The sequence below is a fragment of the Diachasma alloeum genome, unplaced genomic scaffold, assembly GCF_001412515.2.
Source record: "Diachasma alloeum isolate Michigan unplaced genomic scaffold, Dall2.0 Dall_scaffold_00714, whole genome shotgun sequence".
Classification (NCBI taxonomy): domain Eukaryota; kingdom Metazoa; phylum Arthropoda; class Insecta; order Hymenoptera; family Braconidae; genus Diachasma; species Diachasma alloeum.
In genome coordinates, this window is record NW_021680845.1 from 56634 (window position 1) to 78344 (window position 21711).

Consider the following 21711-nt stretch of genomic DNA (forward strand, 5'->3'; position numbering starts at 1 on the left):
ATCCTCATTTACTTTCGCTCGTGTTAGTTACTGTCCCTATCACCAGGCGAACAAAAAGTTATCGAGTGAGTCGTTTACCTCGTAAAGAGTAGTCGAGGGTCTTTTTCCACGGCAGAAAGTGTTGCGGTGGTTTTGTGCATACCAGCAGTCCACATTTTTCATAATTTTTCGTTATTGAACGTTATTCACAGTAATAATGGTGAGTTGAACAATTATTCTCACTTTATCTCCCAAAATTTTACCACAAAAACGTGAGATTTTTGGGGAAACGAGGCATACATGTGACAGTATAACCTAAAACAGACGTTACTCGATTCCAGAATAATCGTTGCTTCAATAATATAGTCCATTAATTCCAGAAGAGCCTTCAAAATGTTCACAACATACTCAATACCTTTTCATCTTTAAAATTCACATGATTTGATTCAATTTTTGGGTTCATTCCTGTGTTTCACTAATTTTTTTAAACAAGAGAATTATTTATCACAAAACATTACAAAAGTCAAACTTTTGTAAAACAACACCGACAATAATGTTCATGTTGGGCATAGACTTTTCATTATTTTTGTCTCATTTTTCGAGATTTCGAAAAGTTCATTTTCTCCTAAGACATTATTTTTACATTTCTGGATTATTTTTTTTTTTGTATCATTTGTTTATTTCATTTTATACCGTATAATGTTGAACCCTCCTGCCATAGGGAGTCCACAGGCAGTTAATATAATAATAACAAAAATACTACTTCAACGATCTTATTCTTCTCCAGAAACCTTTGATGTTGCACGGGCACGAGCGTGCCATAACAAAAATCAAATACAACAGAGAGGGAGACCTCATATTCTCCGCGAGTAAAGACAAAAATCCAAATGTCTGGTGGTCCCTCAACGGCGAGCGTCTAGGTACATTCAATGGCCACAACGGTTCAATCTGGTGCATCGACGTCAACTGGGACACCACGCGTTTCATGTCCGGGTCTGGAGACAACACCTTGAGGATTTGGGATTGTCAAACTGGTGAGAACATCACTTACCATCCTCATCTGCACAAAACAGTTACTTTTCTCATTACTCATCTGATCATTATCTTGTTTTCATTGTACATAAGGCAGGGAAATTGGTCAGCTGCCCACCAACAGCTCCGTGAGAACCTGTCAATTCAGCTACTCCGCAAACACAGCTGTCTACTCCACTGACAAAGCCCTTGGACACCAGTGCGAGATGTTCATCATCGACACAAGGACTGTTGACCCAGTTCTCTCCCAGGAGGACGCCATCCGCAGGATTCCAATCAATGGACCACGTATCTCAGCCATTCTCTGGGGTGCTCTCGATGAGACCATCATCACTGGACATGAGGATGGGGAAATCAACATCTGGGACGTCAGGGTAAGTCATCATCAATCGAAAAAAAGTCAATTACCAACAATTAGCTATATATTCCTAAAATTCGGTGACATGTCCCTGGACATCAGTGCCACTTTCCTGAGAATGAAAAATAATTTCTGAACGTTCGACTATTTTACTTAATTCTCTCGCTAGACTGGAAAGATATTGACGAGCGCCAAGGGCCACAGATCCCAAATAAACGACATGCAGTTCAACAAAGACGGAACAATGTTCGTAACAGCATCGAAAGACCACACGGCCAAGCTATTCGACAGCGAGCAGCTCGTCCACCTGAAAACGTACAAAACAGAGCGTCCAGTAAACTCCGCCACGATATCCCCGATTTTCGACCACGTGGTTCTTGGAGGAGGTCAAGATGCCATGGATGTCACCACCACCTCTGCTCGCCAAGGGAAATTCGATGCCCGTTTCTTCCATCTGGTCTTCGAGGAGGAATTCGCCAGGCTCAAGGGGCACTTCGGACCCATCAACTCTCTCGCCTTCCATCCCAATGGCCGAAGCTTCTCCAGCGGTGGTGAGGACGGTTACGTGAGAATCAACACGTTTGATCAATCCTATTTTGATTTTCATTTCGAATATTAAATTATTGAATTTGTAGCTGAATTCGACAGTGAAGGGGTCCAAACATTTATTAATTTTCTAAGATCTCTCTCGACATTTTACATTGAAATCCCTCTGATTATTGGAGAATTAACATTTGGATATTCATATAATTAATACAGATGAATGTTTATTCAATAAAAAGCCTTTTGTCATGTTTTCTTCGAACAATTGAAAAACAAAAAATTGGGATGCTCATTGAATCAATGCGGATAACCGCCTAATAATTAGAAATTCATGTGAAGAATGAACCACCCCATGATGTTTAATTGAATAGAATATTAAAATTAAATCTACACACTTCACTGACGAATTCTCCACCTCCGAAGTCCTCAAAATTGAATAAATTGTAAACCGCAATTCCGCAACCTACACTCGGTAATTTGTATTAATAAAATTATGTTAAATACAATGTTGGTACACTTTATTTATGCAATCACGTCATCACCATTTTATAATGTACAAATTGAATTACAGTAAACAATATTAATTTCATTTATTTCAATTTGTCAATTTTGTTTGTCCCATTGTTTCTGTAATGTGTTGTTTGTACGAATGCTAGTTATTCAGTAGTACTACCAACAATGTTTTTAGTTTATCTTTTTCATCAGTAAATATATAATCTGACCACTGCCAGAGATCGAATAATACAGCCACTCGTTGCGACAAAACGCATCAGTATTTTTTCCTTTCATTAATAACTTTCGCATGAATACAGGGTTGTTCTTTATTTTCTTTTTCATCGTTTAAAATTAATTATTCACCTATCAGTTAATGTACAAAAATGATCATACAGGCATAAAGAAATTATCCATTTAAATTAAATTCGTTACTCTCCATTTATCAATGTTTTTTTTTCCTTTTTCTCAGCAATTTTTCATCTCGAACGACTATCTACATTGGGATTATATGATGAACCTATTATTTTCGAGTTTTTGCATGTAAAAGAAAAATTGTTTACCTGCTTTCTGGTTTCATTCCCCCACAGTTCATCATTTCCTGTTTATATTCTGTATTTAAATTTTTTTTTACTTTTTGGCAAAAAGAAAAAAAAATGCATGAATACGCGTACGTGCCATCCTATGATACTTTATTGATATATTTTTGTTTATATCATATCCTATGTTAATGTACAATTTTCCATCCTTTTGTTCTTATTAAGAGCGCAAAAATAAAACGGTATTATTTTTCTGTTGGTATTTTTTTTTTCAATTTTTTTTTTTCATTTTTTTTTATTACAAGATGTCCGGACTGATAATTAGTCCAACTTATAGTAAATAGATACAATTTACAGCTTTTTCATTATCTTGTTTATCCGATTACCCCCTTGACGACGTTTACATCGTATTATTTAAATTAAATTCCATACACACAGTTCTACAATGCTTTTTTTCATTACTCTATTCCTTTTATTTTCTATTTATACGATGAAGAATGATAATGAAGCGTGAATGAAAGTGAAAGATTCCCCAATGATTCGTTAGAAAAATATTCGTCAGGAGTATCAGTTGAATTTATTTAAATTAATAGACAACAATGTTCTTTTCAAAATTCATTGTTATAATCAAATGTGCACATTCAGAATTAAATTTAAAATCTATCAAATGACTTTATCTTCACCTCTCATCATTAAAAAAAATCAATCGCGTGCTGCTGGAGCCCTGTGTGTGTAAAAAATCAATAAATCTGAATACACATCCAAATTGGCGTTTCCAACGCCAAAAGAAGAATTCAAGGACAGAAACAATGATGAAGTCGCACATTTAAACTTCCCTGGAAACTTTATAAAATATATATATATAAACACTACTCTCCAATTATTTATTACTCATTTTCCTTGAAATCGCACGAGTAATTTTCACACAGTGAGAAATTCAAAATCCAAACACACAACTTAAAGTTTTCCTTTCCACATTTTAATAATGAAATTTTTACGGCTAATCGGTGTAGGCGATGTTTCACATTATTCCTCATATATTTAATAAGTGTTTCATTAATTCTTCATATCGGGAATACGAGTCTTCAGGATCAACCAAAGGAGTCATACTGAAGGCCACCCATTTTTCTTTAATAATCATTATTTTTTTACAGTCTATTTTTTTTTCTTTCATTAATGTATGTCCGATAACAACAATAAAAATTCTTAAATAAATATATCGGTATAATCGTCGATGGAATATTATTACGCAGTCAACTAGTATGTTATTTATTTTATTCATCGAGTTGTGTATCTGTTCAATTTGTGTTTCGTCAATTTTTTATTTATTTTTATTTCTGTTAATATTCTATTGTTTTGGGAGAATTGAAGTTTCAGTGGAGTGTAACATGGACATTAATGTATTATGCATACACTCACAGTTACTCGTGTTCTCATGAGGTGGAACAGACTGTCTGACGAATCAAGAGTTCTGTTCCAACAGCGAACAACTCTTACGATTTTATTTATCGTCGTATCAGTTGATTGTGTACCTGATTAGGTATATTCACGAAGATTCATTGAGAATAGACACACGTATCACTCGTCAGACGTTTGCTATTTGCTTCTGCCTTGTGTGTTACCCGATCTAGTTGTTGGCTTAGCTGGTTGGGGAATAATCGTTATTTCGTCGTTTATTTTCAGTGGCTTCAGTAGGGAATCGTTTGATCTCGATGAGGGTGATGATGGGGTACTCTTCTTGTCCATTACGCGTTTAGCAACCACACTATGGGCTGAGTATACGTGATTCTCGAATTGCTTGTACATTCCGAATGTGGCAGTGCATACTGTACATTTGTAGGAGAGATGGGCTGGCTTCAGGGTCATTCCGTGATCTCGCGCCACGTGGTTCAGTAGTTTCCATTGATACACCTGCAATTTTTAGAGGTTTAGATATTACACTGTTAAAAAATTCCGTCTGAATTTTTTATGCCGAAGTTCGGAAATTTTTATCGTGTTCAATTTATGGGGATATTCATAAAAACGGGGAAAACGGGGCAATAGTGAAATAGTAAATTTGATCAATTGTCTCACCCTGCCGCATGCTGGACAACGACCAGCATCCTTCCCCTTGTTCGCAGCCTCCTGCATACTGGACGTAACGAGTCCATGAGATCCCAGTAAATGTCTTTCCAATCCCTTCAATCAGACAAACAAACAAAAATCAAATAATATCTTCATCATTTCTTCAATAGCAAAAAAAATAATTCTACATACTTGATCCGTGAAGAATCGGAACTGACACTTCTGGCAGTTGAGTGGAGGTCTGTTGTAGATCATCTTTGGATGTATCTTGACTTTGTGGATCCACTGCATGTGATTGCGAAGTTGTTCCAAGTCCTATTCATCAAGAGTAATAATTAGTAATAATTGGGATCCGGATTGAATAAACACCGAAGAATTTGATTTTGTGCTCTTACCTTTATGTATCCGTCACATATTTCGCATATGACAAATGAATTTTTACCCCCGGGCTTGGACGAAGAACCTGACCCAGAGATTGGCGCTTGAGTCGTGGTACGTGGCAATGGGGTTATCGATATACTCGGTTGGCTCAACAACTTCGCCGCTGGATTCTTCGACGCCGTTATTGATGTATTCTGAAAGTTCCAAATATCCACGATTAACTCTCCTCAATGATGCTAAAAATCTCAGGATAATAAAGGAGGCAAGATGATTTCGACGATATTTCGACGATGGAATAATAGAAGAGTTCCAGTCAAATAAGGGAATTGTTTAAGTATTTATGTATCTAAAGAACAAATTGTTTGGGGGGAAAATCTCAATGATTTTTTTTGTGGAGGATTGAATTTAATTTCATTCCATTGTTTCTAAAAAAAAATTTCATCAACGATTTGGTCTCAAATTGAATCGAAGTTTACAACATTGACAATTCAAATGCATCTTCAACTTCAACTGAAATATGATAAATTCCCAACAGTCCATATCCAAAATGATTCGATAACCACTTTGGTAATGGAATAATAAACCGGTTCAACTCTAAAAAAAACCCTCATTACCAAGTTAATTCTATAATTGATCTCCATCGGTACGATTTCTTCTTGAAAAACCTATAAAAAAAACATTTACATGCGTTATTCCGTATAAGCCCTCACGTCCCCAAAAAGGCCAAGAAATGTCATAAGAACGAGGCATAATTCGAATGTCAGTTAGTAACAGCCAAGCGAATGATCAGTAAATTAGGACTGCAAAGAATATTTAATCCTGAAATAATTGAAGTCATTAATCTCTCGTGTGTACCATAGAAAAATCAATGAATTTCCATGAAGTCAAAGTGTGTCACGTCGTCCATGTAACCCACTTATCGTCATAACACGAATTTGTTATTTGATTCAACTAATTCCGGATTATCTCCGAGTGCACGTTTGTAGCCCATGCCCAAACAACGATGAATGATTAAAAATTAATGACAAGAGAATAAATTCCCCGAAGTACCTCCCGGACAATTATTTACCTGTGACGAGGACAATCTAGATTGAGAGTCAATTAGGTTGGATACAAGGGCGATGGGTGTGGGTCGACCGGAACTACCGCAGCTACTGCTACTCACCCCGGTTACTGGTGACGTGAAAGTCCCAGAGCCACCCACCACCTGTCCACCACCCACATATTCCGTTATCAAAACTCTATCATTACTTTTATTTTTACTTGTTCTCGCTGTTCGAAATTCCCATTTCCCCGTGGATACTGAACCATGTTCATCAATATCTACTCATATTCATTATCGAGTGAATAATAAGAGAGGTAATTGTCCGTGTAATAAAGCGCAAGTGAAAGATATAAGAGGTAGGATTTGTAACAGTGAAGATGGGGGTGAGATTACCTGGAATATTTGGTTACTGCCAAATTGATACGATGTTGGCACTAGGAGCCCTGAGGACGTTGGACGATACATCATCCCAGCGACATTATCTAAAGAGAAACGAGAAAATGCGAATTAATTATTTGGGAATTGAGTAATATTGGGTAGTTACACCGTTGAATCGTCATTTCCCTTTTTGTTAGTAAACATGAGTAATGAAGAAATAAAAGGTAACAATTCTAAGAAAATACTCTTGCAGAAATCAATTCAAGGTAAATCATTGAGAAATGCTCTCTGTAGTCTCTGTAGAAAAAACATTGGCTGAGTTCTTAAAACAAAAATAATACACATGAAAACTTCATTACTTTTGGTCGATTCTATTGAACAATCCAATAGTATTTCATACAAATAATAAATTTTAATACTTTCTATACAACTTCTTTTCTTGAGAGATTTTTTACACTAATTCCTTTGGAAAATCAAAGAAAAAATTGGAAAATTTGAGCTGAGGAATTTCTATAAAAAAAGTTCTACGGATTTTTCCTCCAGAAAATTTTCCTGCTCAGATAAGCTGCAGAATTTTCCAATAGAATCATTGAAGAATGAATGAAAACATGACTATAAACTCCTCTAGAAAATGCTACCAAATTTTCCAGGTTGATTTGTGAAATGTTTTTACACTTAAAAATTTACCTTGCCGAACAGGTGTCCCACCAGGTCTCAGCGCCTTCATATCAGTGTACCTAGGCTGCATGGGCGGTCTCCCCCGTCCGCGTCCAGCCATGGGCGCTGGCAGCAACTTGGGCAGCAGTGGCTGAGGCCCCTTGGCCCCCATGGCCATAGCAATGGCATTGGTATTGAGAGGGCCCACTGGACGTGGACGATTCAATCTCGGTATCTTGGCTGGTGGTTCCCAGTCCCCAGAGGGCTCGAGATTCCTCTCAGGCCTGAATTTCTTGGCACAAGTGAGAATGTGCCTCGTCAACTTGCCCTTCTGATTGTCCTCAAACGGACAATTGGGACACTGATGAAAAGCAGGACCCCTCTCGAGTTTCGCGCGCGTATTATGCTCAGCCTCCATATGAAAAAGTATATCATGAGGGCTGCGCACCTCCAGTGGGCAAAAATTACACTTGTACACGTAATTACGCATATGGGGTGTCTCAAGATGATGCTGCATAACGAGTGATGATTCAGTTTTAAAGCTACAAAATTCACACTTTTTCATTTCTAAGTGGAATGGTTCATTATTCTCTTTACTAAATTCTAGATTTTTAATCAATGAATTAATCGCTATTTGTGTCTCAGCAGACGCCTGTCCCCCCTTTCTCTGCTTATGCTTCTGCTGTCTCAACAAATCAGTTTGTACGAATTCCTGAACAAGATTAACCCCAATCTGCATGAAGAATTTTCCTAGTGGCAAATCAAAGTACGTTTGTACTTTATTCCTCTCCTCCCCCTTCTCCCTGTCGTCGGTAAATTTTGGTGCAACATCAAGCTCCGACTCCTCCTTCTTCTCCAGAATATCCTCGTCATTGTCGCTGTCATTCTGCTCAGACGAGTCGTCCTTGTCCTTATCCTTACTAAGTTTCTTCTCCTCCCTCTCCTTCTCCTCCCTCTCTCGATCCTCCCGATCCCTCTCCTTGATGCACTTCTCCAATTTCGTGACAAATTCCTTCAGCGGCTTGAGTGGAGGTTTCTCATAGACATAGGGAACGATGAACGACGGTGCCTCCACCACAAACATATCGTCAGTGAGAGTTGGCAGGATTTGTGGTGCTGGTGGTGGTGGTGTTGGCACTGCTGTCATGCTGCTCCCCAATTTGGGGCTCAACTGTGGTGTCGACTTGGACGTCATTGGTACAGGTGTTATCGTTGTTCTCATGTTGGGGTACATTGTCGTGGAGCCAGAGAGATTGACAGGCATAACCGAGAATGCACTCGAGCTCGATGAGTGTGATTTACTGCTCACTGGTACACCCCCACGTCCAGAGAGAATGGAATTGGTGTCAATAATGACGAGTGTTGGCTCCTTCTTGCCACCTTTGGTGCACTTGCTTCCAGCAGCAATTTCCACCAGACGTTTAGTGTCATTGACAACAATAGTAGTTTTGCTGGACTTCAAAGGTGACTTGAGCTTGCTGTTCTCCTTGTCCTTGCCATCGACAACGCAGGCAAGAGGGTCCTCAGGCTTGATCTCCTCGATGTCCGAGCCATCGTCCTCAGGCTCATCAGGCTCCTTCTCAATGTAACTAGTTCGTTTAATGTTCCTCGAGCTCCTCCTCGGTGTTATGTTACTCAAATCAATCTTCGCTCTTGGCTTCTTCTTGGGTGCATTGGGTGAACGTTCACCACTGGTGTTGTGCCCATTGCTCTTTCCCTCAGTGATCTCCTCAATATCGGGACTACCAATACTCCCAACACTTCCATTCTCCTCCACAATTTTCAAATCCGAATTATCAACACTCGATATTGTCTCGACACTGGCATTGAGTGGATCCTCGTCATTCTTAGTGTCATCGATAATCTCGTTGACATCATCAATCTCGTGAAGATCAATAGTCTTAACGTTATCCCCCAACCCCTCATCAAGACACTCAATGTCCGATGTACTGCTCTGACGATCAACATCCATTGATTCATCACAATTATCTTCATTTTTTTCAGTTTCTTTCACTTCACTAATATTGTTATCATCACTCACACCCTCGGTATTATCAACGTCATTGTCGTTGGCCTCAGTTGTGTCCACTAGGCTGGTGTTGTCAGGAGCATCAATCTCCTCGTCATCCTCGTGGCCATCGGGATTCCCCTCCCCACTCGGGGACTCTTCAACCTCCATTCCCTCGAGTGTTTTGTCCTCCTGCTCGTCCTCGTGATGCTCCGCATCAGCAGTGCAGTCACCATTGACGCCATTGGGAATAACTGCATCTGAAATTAATCGAGAAAAGCACACATTAACACGAAGGACATTGACAAATCATTGACTGGCGGGTAAATGGCTCAGTCACAGGGTCAATACCTTTCACAATGTCAGGATTCTCGTGGGATGGCTCCTTGACCAGTGGATCTTCCAACGTGCCTTCCATCGGTCCACCGCTGCTGTTCGATTTACCCTAGACACAAAATTCACAGTTACAACTTCACTTGATTCACTGGCAACTGCAGCATCTATCGTGTACATATCCTCTCAGTGTTTTCGTTGTTTGGGGATATTTTCAGACAGTGGGACACATGCCTCATGATTATCCAGTGTGTACCAGGTTCATTAATATTAGGTGAATAATTACAATTCGATATTACCCTTCGGACAACTTCTCCACGGGACGGAAATAATAGGCAGAATTTTTCAAAATGGCGCTGCGAATTCCACACACATACACGTACACATGGACACGGAGCTGAGTTGAGCACTTCGGGATCTCCCTCAACGTCCCATAACCAATAAAAACCGTAACCCCGATTCGACGTTCAGGGCTGATTGGAATTCACACGACAGAGATTTCACTGTTTCAGGTGGTTGGGGGGCTGTTGGAGGCTTTCCGAGGGCTTTTGGACACTCTAGGGGTCTCAGTGTGGGTGAAAATAATCCAGGAAGTTGAGGAGACGCCAAAGAGGTGCCTCCTGCGTGTGCACGCTTCTACGACACGGACGGGGGGAGATCCAAGAGAACAGCAGTCTCTCGGGTCGCGCGCGAAAGATAAGGACAGACCTATTGGCTCTCCCCGGAGTCTCTCTCGTGCCTCTCCTCGCTCTCTCGCTCGGTCTCTCTTGGCTTGCGCTTAGGAGGTTTTGTGTGGCGTCGCTCGGTCAGTCAGTCAGTCACCTGCACCCGATGTACTCCGGGTAATGGGAAGTTAATGGTTCCAGGGGAGTTTGGGGAGAGGGGTTCCGAGGTTTTTCAGTTTCTCCGATTGGTTTGGAAAGCGCTTTTGGGGAGGCCCTTCGGGCTGAGACGCTGGGGGTGCCCTCGGAATTTTGGGGTTTTTAGTTCACAGTGGGGGGAAAAATTACCGGGATGGAAATGTCCGGGGGACAGTTTCAATCCAATGGCTGGGGGAGGGATGGATATTTCTGCGAAGGAATTGAAGGAAGAATGAATAAATGCTCTGATGGAGCCTTCACACCTTCAGGGCTCGAAGGTTCACGAATTTCAAAAAAGTGTCTTTGTTTTTTTGAGGGGCTTTTTAATTTTCCTTGAATGACTATGGCCGGGAAGAATTCGTGAGGATTTTCATCGAGAGGTTTTTGAAATCCAAGTCAATTGCTTTAGGAATTCGTTAAATCATTTATTGATTTCTCCTGGATTAAGACTCTGGGAATGTCTTCGGATATTCGGGTTTTTTATTATATAGTAATAGAAATAATTGCGGAGATTTAAATGGCCTCGGAAATTTTCAATTCAATGGACAGAGAAATTGACAATTCTTTAAAGCAATTGAACAAAGAATGAGTAACTGTTTTGATGGAGAACACCTTCCGCGATCAAATATTGACAAATATAAAACAATTGGTCTCTTCATTCTTTCAATTTTAAGAAGCCGAGGGACATTTCTTCAAAGCAAATGAACAACGTTTTTTTCGAATTCGATTTTTAGGAGAAAAGATGCAGAGAATTTTTAAATTCCTCAGATTATTTTGGGAACGAATGATGTTTGCGGAGGGGCTTCTCCGGGGTTGAGACTCCGCGGAAGTCCCCAGAATTTTAATTTTTTTATTCTCCAGTAACCCGAAAAATCTTGGAGCTGGAAATGTCCACCGGGCATTTTCAACTCAGCGTTCTTCACCTAGGAAATTGAATTCGTTGCATCGGGACGAACTCAAGCGGGATATCTTCGGGCGTTTTTAGTCGCCTTTCACCTTATTACTTTTTTGTAATGGTGGTTTAGGCCGGGGGAGCGCTCTCTCCACCTAAATCGTTGAGATTGCCTCGACAATGCTCATTTGTTGCTATTAAAGCTGGAAATCCTCAAAAGCAAAGCCACCGACAAGTTTTCTTCCCTTTTCCCAGTCAACTTGAAACTTCAAAAATTCAAATTTTCGTTTGCGCGGGAACTCTCAGAACCACGCGGGCTTTCAATTTCCCCCACAAGCCTCCACTAAACCCAAAATCCGCATAATAACCCCGACAATTCTAAATTTTTCATTCCACAAAAATAGTGCACATTAGATTTCGTTGAAAATTAACCACGAGATGGCGATAGTTTCGGTTAAAAAAGAAGTATGCACACCAGGGCCGTGTTGAAAAGTACCCGCCAGTGGGGCCATCGAGGTTTTCATCCCGCGGGGGATGGTAACGGCAGACGGCAGACTGTCGGCAGTGGGGGGAGAGACAAGCCGGAGAGAGAATGATGGAAAAAGGGGGGGAGAGAGCGAGAGGATGTCGTCATTTATGTACAATGCCCTGGCAGCGTCAGCAACTAACTTATTTCATTGCTTTCCAATAACGCCAGGAAAACTACTTACAATTGATCGATTAATTCTCTTTCCTAATTACTTCGTTAATGACGGGAGACATAAGTTTAACGAATGACCTTTCGGTCTAAATATTCCACCCTTGCCCTTTGCCAACAGCCTGAACGACCATCGATTTCTTTGAAAAAATTGTCAAAAAAAATGTAAAAAAATTAAAAAAAGCAGAAAAACCCATTAAACACTAAATTAATTAACAAACGCCGGAGAAGTCGCGATTTTTCTTCTCTAATCTTCTTAGTAACAATGACAAAAATGAGAAAAATAATTGGGTAATCACCCTCCACCATTTGATGATTATTCAGTAATTATTCAATAACATTCAGAGGGATGTTTAACGAATGAAGCTCGAGGGGAGTCTCTCCCACCGTACGCCCCTGGGTATATTGTGTTATTCGATGCCCAGCAATTGCACAAATGACATATTCAATAAGCCATCCTCTTCCTCCTGCCCCAACAATCATCCTCACTTTTTTCCCTCCCCGATAATTCCCTCGCCTTATAGTTTTATTCTCTGTAGTGGGAATTGTCTCGTGCCCTCGTGAGCGCACGTGGTTATTCGGCTCTTTTAAATAGAACGATGTAAATAAATGCAGATAAATCCCGCCATTCGGTAATCGAGTAAATTCAGGGGTTATTCACTACGGAAAATAGAGATATTTGGATTGTCTTACAGTCTCGAACAGCTGCTGTGGGTCAGACTCTGGGTGGACCTGCAGACGGATTTATCACCCCGAAGGAGGCGCACCGATAACTCTCAACGTCTACTGGGCCACAACTCACACACGCTTCGAGGCTTATGACTTTTAATGCCGCGGGTTTATTCAAAATTAATGGCTTTCTCGGAATTTAACACTGTTTCGGTCACTTATTTTACGATAAACATCTGTTGATAACTGGTTCTGGGGTAATTAATCGGTGGTGAACTAGGATCATTGGGGATTCAATTGTGTTTATTTGGCGCTCGACGTCACTGATATACTCTCCTTACCTCTGTGCCGTCGAAAACTGCCAAGATGGCCGTTTTACCCACTGTAATCACGTGACCGCGAAAATTTTGTGACGTATTCCAGAAGAGTGGCGGCGAAGGGGGACCCCTAGAGGTGTCTGCGGGGACTATTATTATGGTTTTGTGATTTTTTTTTCGGGGGATGGGATTATTGATTTTTTTCGGGATTTAGGGGATGATTTTTCGGGCTTGCCGACATTTCGGGGGGTTTTTGGGGTGAGGGGGAGGAGAATTGGGGTTTTTTTGGCCTCGAAGGGCTTTTTTTTATTGAAAAGTCGATGTTAACAGTTTTTTTAGTCATTCTTTTTATTGGTAACAAGGAATTATGTGTTTGAAGACAATTGTATGTACAAAATATTGTGAGGCTTCGATATTATAGTTAATTTCCATGTTTTTTCAATTATATTAGATCATGGGAAATTGGAAAATCATCACACAACGTTTTGGTTAATATTTATTTAAGTTTTCTGAGGCTCTGGACGAGTTTTACAATATAGTCCCTGTACAATCCAATAAGATACTCATTTTCCAATGTCCTGTGGTCTAATATAATTATTATGAGATTGAAATTGGTTATTTCTTCATTCGTCTTCCTCTTGGTCGAATGAGAGGACTGATTTAGTCTGCTTAGATTTTTTACTCTTCTTGTTTTTGGAGTCGTTCTTGGAGTCTTGATCCTCACCCTGGGATTTTGATTTTCGTTTCGACTCGAAGATTATTCGTTTCGAGAGGTCTGCCGGTGCATTTTCTTCCTCTGAAATTAATGGATTTTTCGATGGATTGGGTGATTGCACACAAAGGGCTTAGGCTTTCCGTTTTAAATTTAGAAAACGATTCCCTTTCATCAACATTTCAAAAGGGGCAAAAGTGCCTATTTTACCCCACCCTCCCTCACCTGCTTTTTTCTTCTTTTCGAAATCGTCAGCCTCCTCGGCGGTCATATCTCCCTGTTTCAACACGACAACTATCGGTTTTTCACCGTCGAAATTGTCATCTTCGTCGTCGGAAATGTTTGGAAGTTCTCTCTGAACGATTCGATGAAATTAATGCTTATTATTATTATTGTTTATTGAAAAAGGATAGCATCGCTCCAGGGCGAAATCCCTCGGGGCCATGAGAAAATACAGAAAGTAGATTATAGAAAATATACAAAAGGCACCGGACATAATGAAAACATTATTGAAAATAGAACAAAACGAAAGAATGTAATGAGAAATTCTGTTGAAATTTTCCAGACATCCCATTCGTTTTTTAAATGATATTCGATGGAGAATGAATGGACGAAACCAACAGAACTTAATTTGTTTATACAAGTTATTCCTTTCGAACTGTATCTATCGAAATAGTATTTTTCCTTGGCTATAATCTTTTCATTTTTAAAAAATGCATTGTAAAAACAAGGAAAATGCATTCCGAGGAATTTCTACAGAAAATGTCCCAACGAATGAATTTTTATTGGAATCCCCAATAATCAAAAATAAATCCCAAAACCAGTGACATCCCTGAAAACCAAAACTTTATAACTCAACAATAACACTACCTTAGTATCCACATCAGGACCCTCCTTATACCCAGCAGCAGCTTTGAGTTCCCTCAGAAACTTGGGCTCTTCCGGTTTTATGTAAGATATATTGTGTTTCTTCCTCGACATCGTTTCCCAGTAAATGTTTCCCTGGAAACGAAAACCGAGGGCTTATTGTTGACACCGGAATGCAAAACACCACTGGCGTGCATGTTTCTTGTGTGTCCTTAATCGTGTGAAGCCACTAGATGCAGTATCAACAGTGGCATCTGGCCCATAAAGGCCGGTTCCCATATTTCTTCGTGGAGAAGCCATGAAACTCCCTCGCTCCGTGAAGCTCATTTCCGGGAAGAATGCATTATCAGCTGAGGGTAAAGCATTCTGGCCTCTCCCCACTCCCCCCGGCACCACACGGAATGCACGCACGCCCTGTCAACGAATGTCTCCTGTCACCTGGAGTGTTTCCCTCAATTAGTCATTCTAGTTATCACCTATCCGCAAATATGTTTACGTATCTCACTTTGTCGTGAAATTTCCATAGCCAAAGAGTGGTGCATCTCTCGTGTTTAAATATGACCAATAATTGTAAGTCGCTGAGTTCAGTGGCTGAAGATTACTTCCACAATTTGAATCCCCTGGCCCGGAGGATCGCCGATGACATCGAGGCGACGAAGGAGGCGTACGAGGGGCTGTGGGGCACACTCAGCTTGAAGGAGAAAAATCAGGCGATTGATGAGACCATCATTCAACCGGAAATCGCGCTGCAGTATGCGGTGGGGGTTGGGGAGCTGGGGAAGGACATGCCGGAGTGGTATCCGAGACTCAGGATTCAGACGGGGCTGAGGCATGTTATTGATGAAACTGGATCGGTGAGTTGTAGACTATGAATTTCTTCATTTATTAAAAAAGGAGTTGATACTCACTTTTACTGTGTTTACATTTGAGGGGAAATTTGATTATCTCGACAAACATGAATTAACATTTCGTTTTCATAATTTTTTTGTGAAGAAAAAAAATCATCATTGGTTATTTTCATTATTATTATGTATTTAGTTATTCATTTATTATGATTCATTATAATTTTGTAAATTTATTCATTTATGAATAATTTCTTTTCAAGAATTAAGGTCCGGAACGATTGACTATTGAGTAAAAAATTCTAAATTTCATAAAACGGTTTCTTCGATGAACCATCTAATCGTCAATCTTCCAAAGTCAATTATTGATTGATAAATTAATGGGGCATTTGAATATTTAATTGATGATTGTACCGATGTCGGCAAACTATTGGCATATGTGGAATTTTGCCACTAATTTCAGACTCTCCGATGGAAAGACGAGCACTCTGGACCCTTCAGTTTCATGACCCGCTCCCAAATGGACCTCTCTCTCTTCGCCGCCCCCGAGAATCCCCGTCTCAAGTCCTCCGGCAACTACAGCGACGACTCTCCCCACTTCACGAGTCCCATTCAGCTCGAAGAAAGTAGTTTCGAGAGTTCTCTCAACGAGTACACAACATCGTCGAACCCCACGAGTTTCTACCAGTCGGAGAGCTACTCCGACAGTGTCTTCAAGAACCCCGACCCCAGCAGATCCGCCAGCCAACCGAACGACAATATCTTCACCAAGATGATGAGCAAAACCTCATTTCTGAAGATGGGAAACAGCCCTGACGACGAAATGGAGAGCCTGGTGCCGCCGAGGAGTGCTATGAGAGGTGCCCAAAAAACCGTCGGGGGAAACAAAGTCCAGATGAATATCAATCTATCGTCTGGCTCGAGGCCAAAGTCTGGGGACATTACTGAGTCCACCGCTCTCTTAGAGACTCCTAGCTCCTACAGTAGCTTCCAGTCTGCGCAGACTAATCAGGATGAGGGAATTCCAAAGACTGGATTTGAATTCTTGGATAATTGGTAAAATGAATGAATGTGAGGAAGCATGTATTAATTTTAAAAAATGGCGATAGGTTGTTGGATGAAACTATCTGTAGGACGATCCTATGGAGGATTTGAACATATCCTGTGATTATTTTGTCAGAAGCTAGGGAATAAAAATTTAAAATTCCATTGTATTTTCAGTAAAATTTCCCCCTGAGACGAATTCGATAGCGTAAAATGCCATTCTCCAGTAAAATGCCATTTACAAATTCTCCATAGGGTCGTTTATAGGAATTTCTACAGAATTATCCTATAGCCATGATTCATTTGTGATCAAGTGATTAAACAAGATGAATCAATCTGACTTCCAACGGGTTTTCAATAAATATGATCTGACAAACTCGACTTTTGGTTCAACACGTTAATAACTGAATATTGAGAATACTTGAATATTGAGGATTCAGTGATCAGATTTGAGCTATAACACATGATGACGTGAATGAGAACATGAATCATCTTGTTTCATGACTTCACCACTGAATCCATTTAATTTAAATTTTCGAGGGATTATCCATGACTCCAAAGATATAATAGACTGAGCCATTACCTTAGACATTGTATCCAGTAATAGCTTCGACTGAAATAATACTCGATAGTATATTTTTTAATTGCGATTATTCATCCTCATATCTAATACAAAGTACAAAAGTATTGGATGAAACAACTTACTCAGATGGAAAGAAACCCAGCCAGTTTCGCAATTCAATTTTGATACCCACATTTATACATAAATCATCTCAGTACTTAAATAAGCCATTTTGTACTCAACAATATTTCAATGAATAAAAATGCCGAGGTATTTAAATGACAACTCGCAGAATTTTAATTATAAATTTTATTACAAATCATCGAAAATGACGCCTACATTCTCATACAATAACACTCGCATCTTTTTATACAGAGGCAGTAACATCCACTCATTTCCTATTTAATCAATAATAGTCATTAAAAAATTATTTACAATGTCCAGAAAAAAATGTACACACTCGAGACTCCCTTCAGTGTAACTTCATGGCAGTTGTATGAAGAAAAGAAAAAAATCAGTCTCAGGATTGAATTGTCTCCCCATTTGATGGCTCAACGAAATATTACGCTATGTACAATAATTCATCATTTCCCCATAAAAACACGTCTTTCCAGATGAGAGGGAGCTGTCTAAATTTGGAACCCAATCAATAATTCTCCCAAAAAACCAGAATAAATAAAATTAGAATGCATTAAACTAGTCGCGAAGGGCTGAGTCTACTTCAATCGTTTTACCACTTCGCTCTTAAAATACTCAGTAACAAAAAAGTTTCACTGATTCCTGTTGAGCCCTCAATTTTTCCCTTGACCTCTCATTAAATGAAATCAGTTTGTCACTCCTGAAGCATTCCAAATTGAGACACCTCCCCGTACAAAGAAAAAATGGCACAGTATCAGTGCTTCTTGGGAAGACAAAAATTCCACATAATCTCATACCTACACTGTACAAAAATATTCTCGACATCCTGATACGAGATGTCTCCCCCAATTCTTAACTACCTATTAAACTACCTCCTCCCTCGACAACTCCCCTAAAAAAAATACACAACTGTTAATGGCAAGAGAACCATCCTAAACATACTCTTCAGAAGGTTTAGGGATGTTAGCAGGGAGTCTCAGACTATTAGGCACCCTGTTAGCACTGTCAGGTAGTTCAGCGATATCAATAAAGACCCCAACAAGGCTCTCGAAGTTGGGTCCCCAGTTTAATAAATAATCCCAGCTCAAGGCTGTGTTGGCACTGGGTGACCCATTGTTGCTGGGTCTGTACAGACTCCCCATGTGCGTCGACAGGTCATCGTCCGAGGCAACTAGAGTGCTCAGCGAGCCCCTGAAGGAGCTGTCAAACCCATCGTAATTAGGTGGAAGTGGATTCTTGGTGGATTGAGGGGACTCACTGGTCCTCTGGGGCTCCTCACTGGGCTTGCTGTACAAATTATCCGACCGTTTGTCCCCCACTAGCGAATTATTATCATACTCAATCTCAGAACAAGTGAAACTGTCATTGCCACTCTCGTCAGTAGTCGAGGAATTTCGTCTCTCCAGTCTCTCGGTTGGCGGTGTATGCCTCCTGTGGAGATGCAGCCCACTGTGAGGTGGGGGTGGAGGTCCCCTGGCCTCGCTGGAGGAGCTGACAGCATCCAGAGTGGACACAAGACTCGAGGTTCTGGGCCTAGAGTTCAGTCTCTCAATCTCCTCAGCTGTCAGCCCCATAGGCCCTGAGCCCACGTTATTTCCATTCTCATTGGTCGACTGGGGGGCCTTTCTGCTGGCTGTCGACCCCGACAACTGGCTCATGATCGGGGAATTTAAACTCCGTTCACTATTCGAGTTCAACGCGTCCTTCCCCACTCCCCCGGAGGACGAGGTCGTGGCTAAGAGAGCACTTTGCAGAGGTTTACCAGAGATATCGTGGAGAGTGAGGATCCTAGGCTGCTGTGCTGACAGCTCACTGCTCGGTGAGAGTCTGGCCAAAGGAGTGCTCTGCAGCAGCTTGGGAGCAGGTCCTGACGACTGTCCCACACTAGGTGGGGGCATGGCCCTCGGGGGAAAGGCCCCTGCATGTCGATGAGGGCCCCCAGTGTGCTTGTGATGATTTCCATAGCCACCGATCAACGGTGGTGTCGCCTTGTACGACCTCATTCCCTCCCTGAAGTTGTTGTAATGATAGATGACATCACCGTCACTGGGGGCTATCGAGCTGGCATTATCGAGATCGTAATGCTCAGGAACATCGGGCTCTGTGTTGTCGTACGATCGAAGGGAGCTCTGAGGGGGCAGGGGCGGATGCTCATCCCTTATCGGTGGGCTTTTCGTCACCTCTCGTTCGATTATGTCAGGCCTCTGAGGCCTGTGCTCATTATTAATCTCCCTCTCCTTATACTTCTTTGAGATCAGCTCCGGCCCTTTGTGCACTCGCAGCTCTGACGTGTCTGAGATGTAGGTGTTCTCGTGCCTCGACATCATGCTGTCATTGCCTGCTCCAACCAGAGAGTTCCCAGTCATAATGGCATTCGTGTTCTTGTTGACTACTGACGGGGCCTTCTCCTTGCTCTGCCGTCGCAGCCTGAAGACAACGAAGCTCACGAGAATGGCTACTAGTAGAGTAACGAAGAAAACGATGACCAAGGTGATTCCGATGCTGAGGGGATCAGCGGCCGCAGCAGCGCTGATGCCGATGGGTCCTCTGCAGCCTCTCGACACCTTGCCATGATACAGGACCTCCTTGAATATCGACCCTGACCCGTTGAACGGTTGGATCTCGTTGTTGATGGTGAAGTTCGCTAGACACCCCTCGAAGGTGATGGGGAAGCCGTCGGGGAAATACAGGTCCCTCCTCACTCCTCCAACGAAGAGCATCGTGAGGTAAGGATCCAGGAAATCGTGGACTCCAGCGGAATCCAGTTCGTCGCCTGTTAGAACTCCATCGATGAGGATTCTAATCCCTCTGGAGTGCGCGTAGATCGTCAGATTGTGCCATCTGCCATCGGCTAGTCCTCCCTCTATGGATCCAGTCATGTTGACGGAGGACCCCAGCATCGAGGCGTACGACAACTGCCCATTTCTCAGCTCTATTGACGTGTAGTGCTTGTTGGTGGCTGCGTACAGGAGGATTCCGTTGGCTTTAACCGTCCTGAACATGAGGCCTAGTTTCTTGGGTGGTGTCACCCCCAGCGGAAAGAGTGTCGTGTCCTTAGTGGCTCTGGTGACTCGGCTCTTAGTCCACAGAGTGCTCCCTCCATACATGTAATCCAGCAACTGCATTCTTTTGTGCTTCTCAGAAATCTTGAATTCCACGTAGCCATTGTCACTGAGGTTCACCGGCTCCAGGGCTCCGTGACAGTTGGGGGCTGTTAGAGAGTTGCACTGACAGGAGACCTGGTGCCATTTATCGTAGCAACGCTCACCAGTACCGCAGGTGGAGTCCTCCCTGGTGCACACCCCTGATTCGGACCTGGGACAGGTGTTCCTGATGCCCCTGGAGGACATGGGGCTCGACAGATTGAGGGCTCTACCGTTTATTGAGACCGAGTGCACGCAGCCGACTAGGTCGTCGGAGTGCACCTGCCCAGGCCGCTCCAGCACTGGATCCGCGTTGATGAGGCCGCCAAGGAGGAGAGGGTTGTTGTTGAAGTTCAGGGTTCCTGTGGGGCCCACGTCGTCTGCGTAGCACGTGACGTCACCGGGCTTGCAGTCGTCGCAGGTGTCCCCGTGCTCTCGGCAGTTTGAGACGCTCAGGGAGACCACTCGACCGTTCCTCGTGGCTGTGATCTTCCTCCAGTCGCCGTCGTCCAGGCGCTTGCCTGAGGAAACTTGGAGGGATGTTATGGCGCTGCGGGCGCCGCCGTAGGAGAAGGATATCCGTCCGTTTATCAGCTCGAGGACGATGAAGTCGGATCGTCCACCCGACTGGGGACCGTAGTTGTAGAGGAGGAGAGCGTCTGGCTTGGTTGTCGCGAACACCTGGAATGATGTTTTAGTCAAGTTATTCGGCCATTCAAATTTCAAATGACAAATTCTAGGCATACAAAAGAAGAGATTGACACATTTCTTTTTTCAATTTTTTCAATTTTCGAATTGAGTGGAATCATTGATGGGAAGTAGCATACGTTGAAACATTTTAAGTTACTTTTTTCGATTTGCATACTTGATTATAATTTTTTTGATGCCCATTAGTTGCAAGAATTATATTTTTATATGCAGTAATATCACTCTCACTAATTAAAGTATCATTGGGTTTTTTCATGAACAGTAGTTCCAGTAATCCTTCAGTACAGGCATATTTCATGGTTTTTACTTTTATATATTCATCATCAAAAAATATTGGGGAGTCTCCTATCATGAAATTGTGTGTAAGTTTTCGAACACCATAAGCCTTATCCCATTGAGATGTACCGATTTTTGCTAAATATTTTCCTGTAAGAGTGTCAGGATCGAAGCT

General features: G+C 41.7%; 5 protein-coding genes across 6 annotated transcripts in view; 2 read left to right on the forward strand and 3 right to left on the reverse strand.

Annotated features, from left to right (window-relative positions):
* Positions 1 to 65: 65 nt before the first annotated feature.
* LOC107044347 (eukaryotic translation initiation factor 3 subunit I) lies at positions 66 to 2418 on the forward strand. Its single transcript, XM_015266192.1, has 4 exons — positions 66 to 199; positions 767 to 1013; positions 1105 to 1385; positions 1539 to 2418. The coding sequence occupies exons 1-4, from the start codon at positions 197 to 199 to the stop codon at positions 1986 to 1988; spliced, it is 981 nt and encodes a 326-aa protein (XP_015121678.1). The 5' UTR covers positions 66 to 196; the 3' UTR covers positions 1989 to 2418.
* On the reverse strand, positions 2414 to 13272 carry LOC107044343. Of its 2 annotated transcripts, none has more exons than XM_015266188.2 (8): positions 12952 to 13272; positions 9828 to 9921; positions 7499 to 9736; positions 6827 to 6915; positions 5403 to 5582; positions 5200 to 5322; positions 5017 to 5121; positions 2414 to 4854 (listed from the first exon to the last, which is right to left on the reverse strand). In XM_015266188.2, exons 2-8 carry the CDS (start codon positions 9892 to 9894, stop codon positions 4540 to 4542), a joined length of 3117 nt encoding a protein of 1038 aa, XP_015121674.1. In that variant the 5' UTR covers positions 9895 to 9921; positions 12952 to 13272; the 3' UTR covers positions 2414 to 4539. The 2 variants fall into 2 exon arrangements, with proteins under 2 accessions (XP_015121674.1, XP_015121675.1); XM_015266189.2 differs by lacking the exon at positions 12952 to 13272 and adding an exon at positions 10109 to 10478.
* Positions 13273 to 13567: 295 nt separating this feature from the next.
* On the reverse strand, positions 13568 to 15040 carry LOC107044341 (uncharacterized protein KIAA1143 homolog). Its single transcript, XM_015266183.1, has 3 exons — positions 14827 to 15040; positions 14182 to 14311; positions 13568 to 14040 (listed from the first exon to the last, which is right to left on the reverse strand). Exons 1-3 carry the CDS (start codon positions 14935 to 14937, stop codon positions 13868 to 13870), a joined length of 414 nt encoding a protein of 137 aa, XP_015121669.1. The 5' UTR covers positions 14938 to 15040; the 3' UTR covers positions 13568 to 13867.
* Positions 15041 to 15225: 185 nt separating this feature from the next.
* On the forward strand, positions 15226 to 17556 carry LOC107044340 (uncharacterized protein C1orf198 homolog). Its single transcript, XM_015266182.1, has 2 exons — positions 15226 to 15677; positions 16129 to 17556. Exons 1-2 carry the CDS (start codon positions 15381 to 15383, stop codon positions 16723 to 16725), a joined length of 894 nt encoding a protein of 297 aa, XP_015121668.1. The 5' UTR covers positions 15226 to 15380; the 3' UTR covers positions 16726 to 17556.
* A 66-nt stretch (positions 17557 to 17622) lies between these two features.
* The window catches only part of LOC107044335 (cadherin-related tumor suppressor), a 96643-nt gene continuing 92554 nt past the window's right edge, over positions 17623 to 21711 (reverse strand). Inside the window, exon 12 of the mRNA XM_029126550.1 lies at positions 17623 to 21233. Within this exon, the coding sequence (XP_028982383.1) occupies positions 18342 to 21233 (2892 nt within the window). The 3' untranslated portion in view covers positions 17623 to 18341. The remainder of the gene's footprint in view (positions 21234 to 21711) is intronic.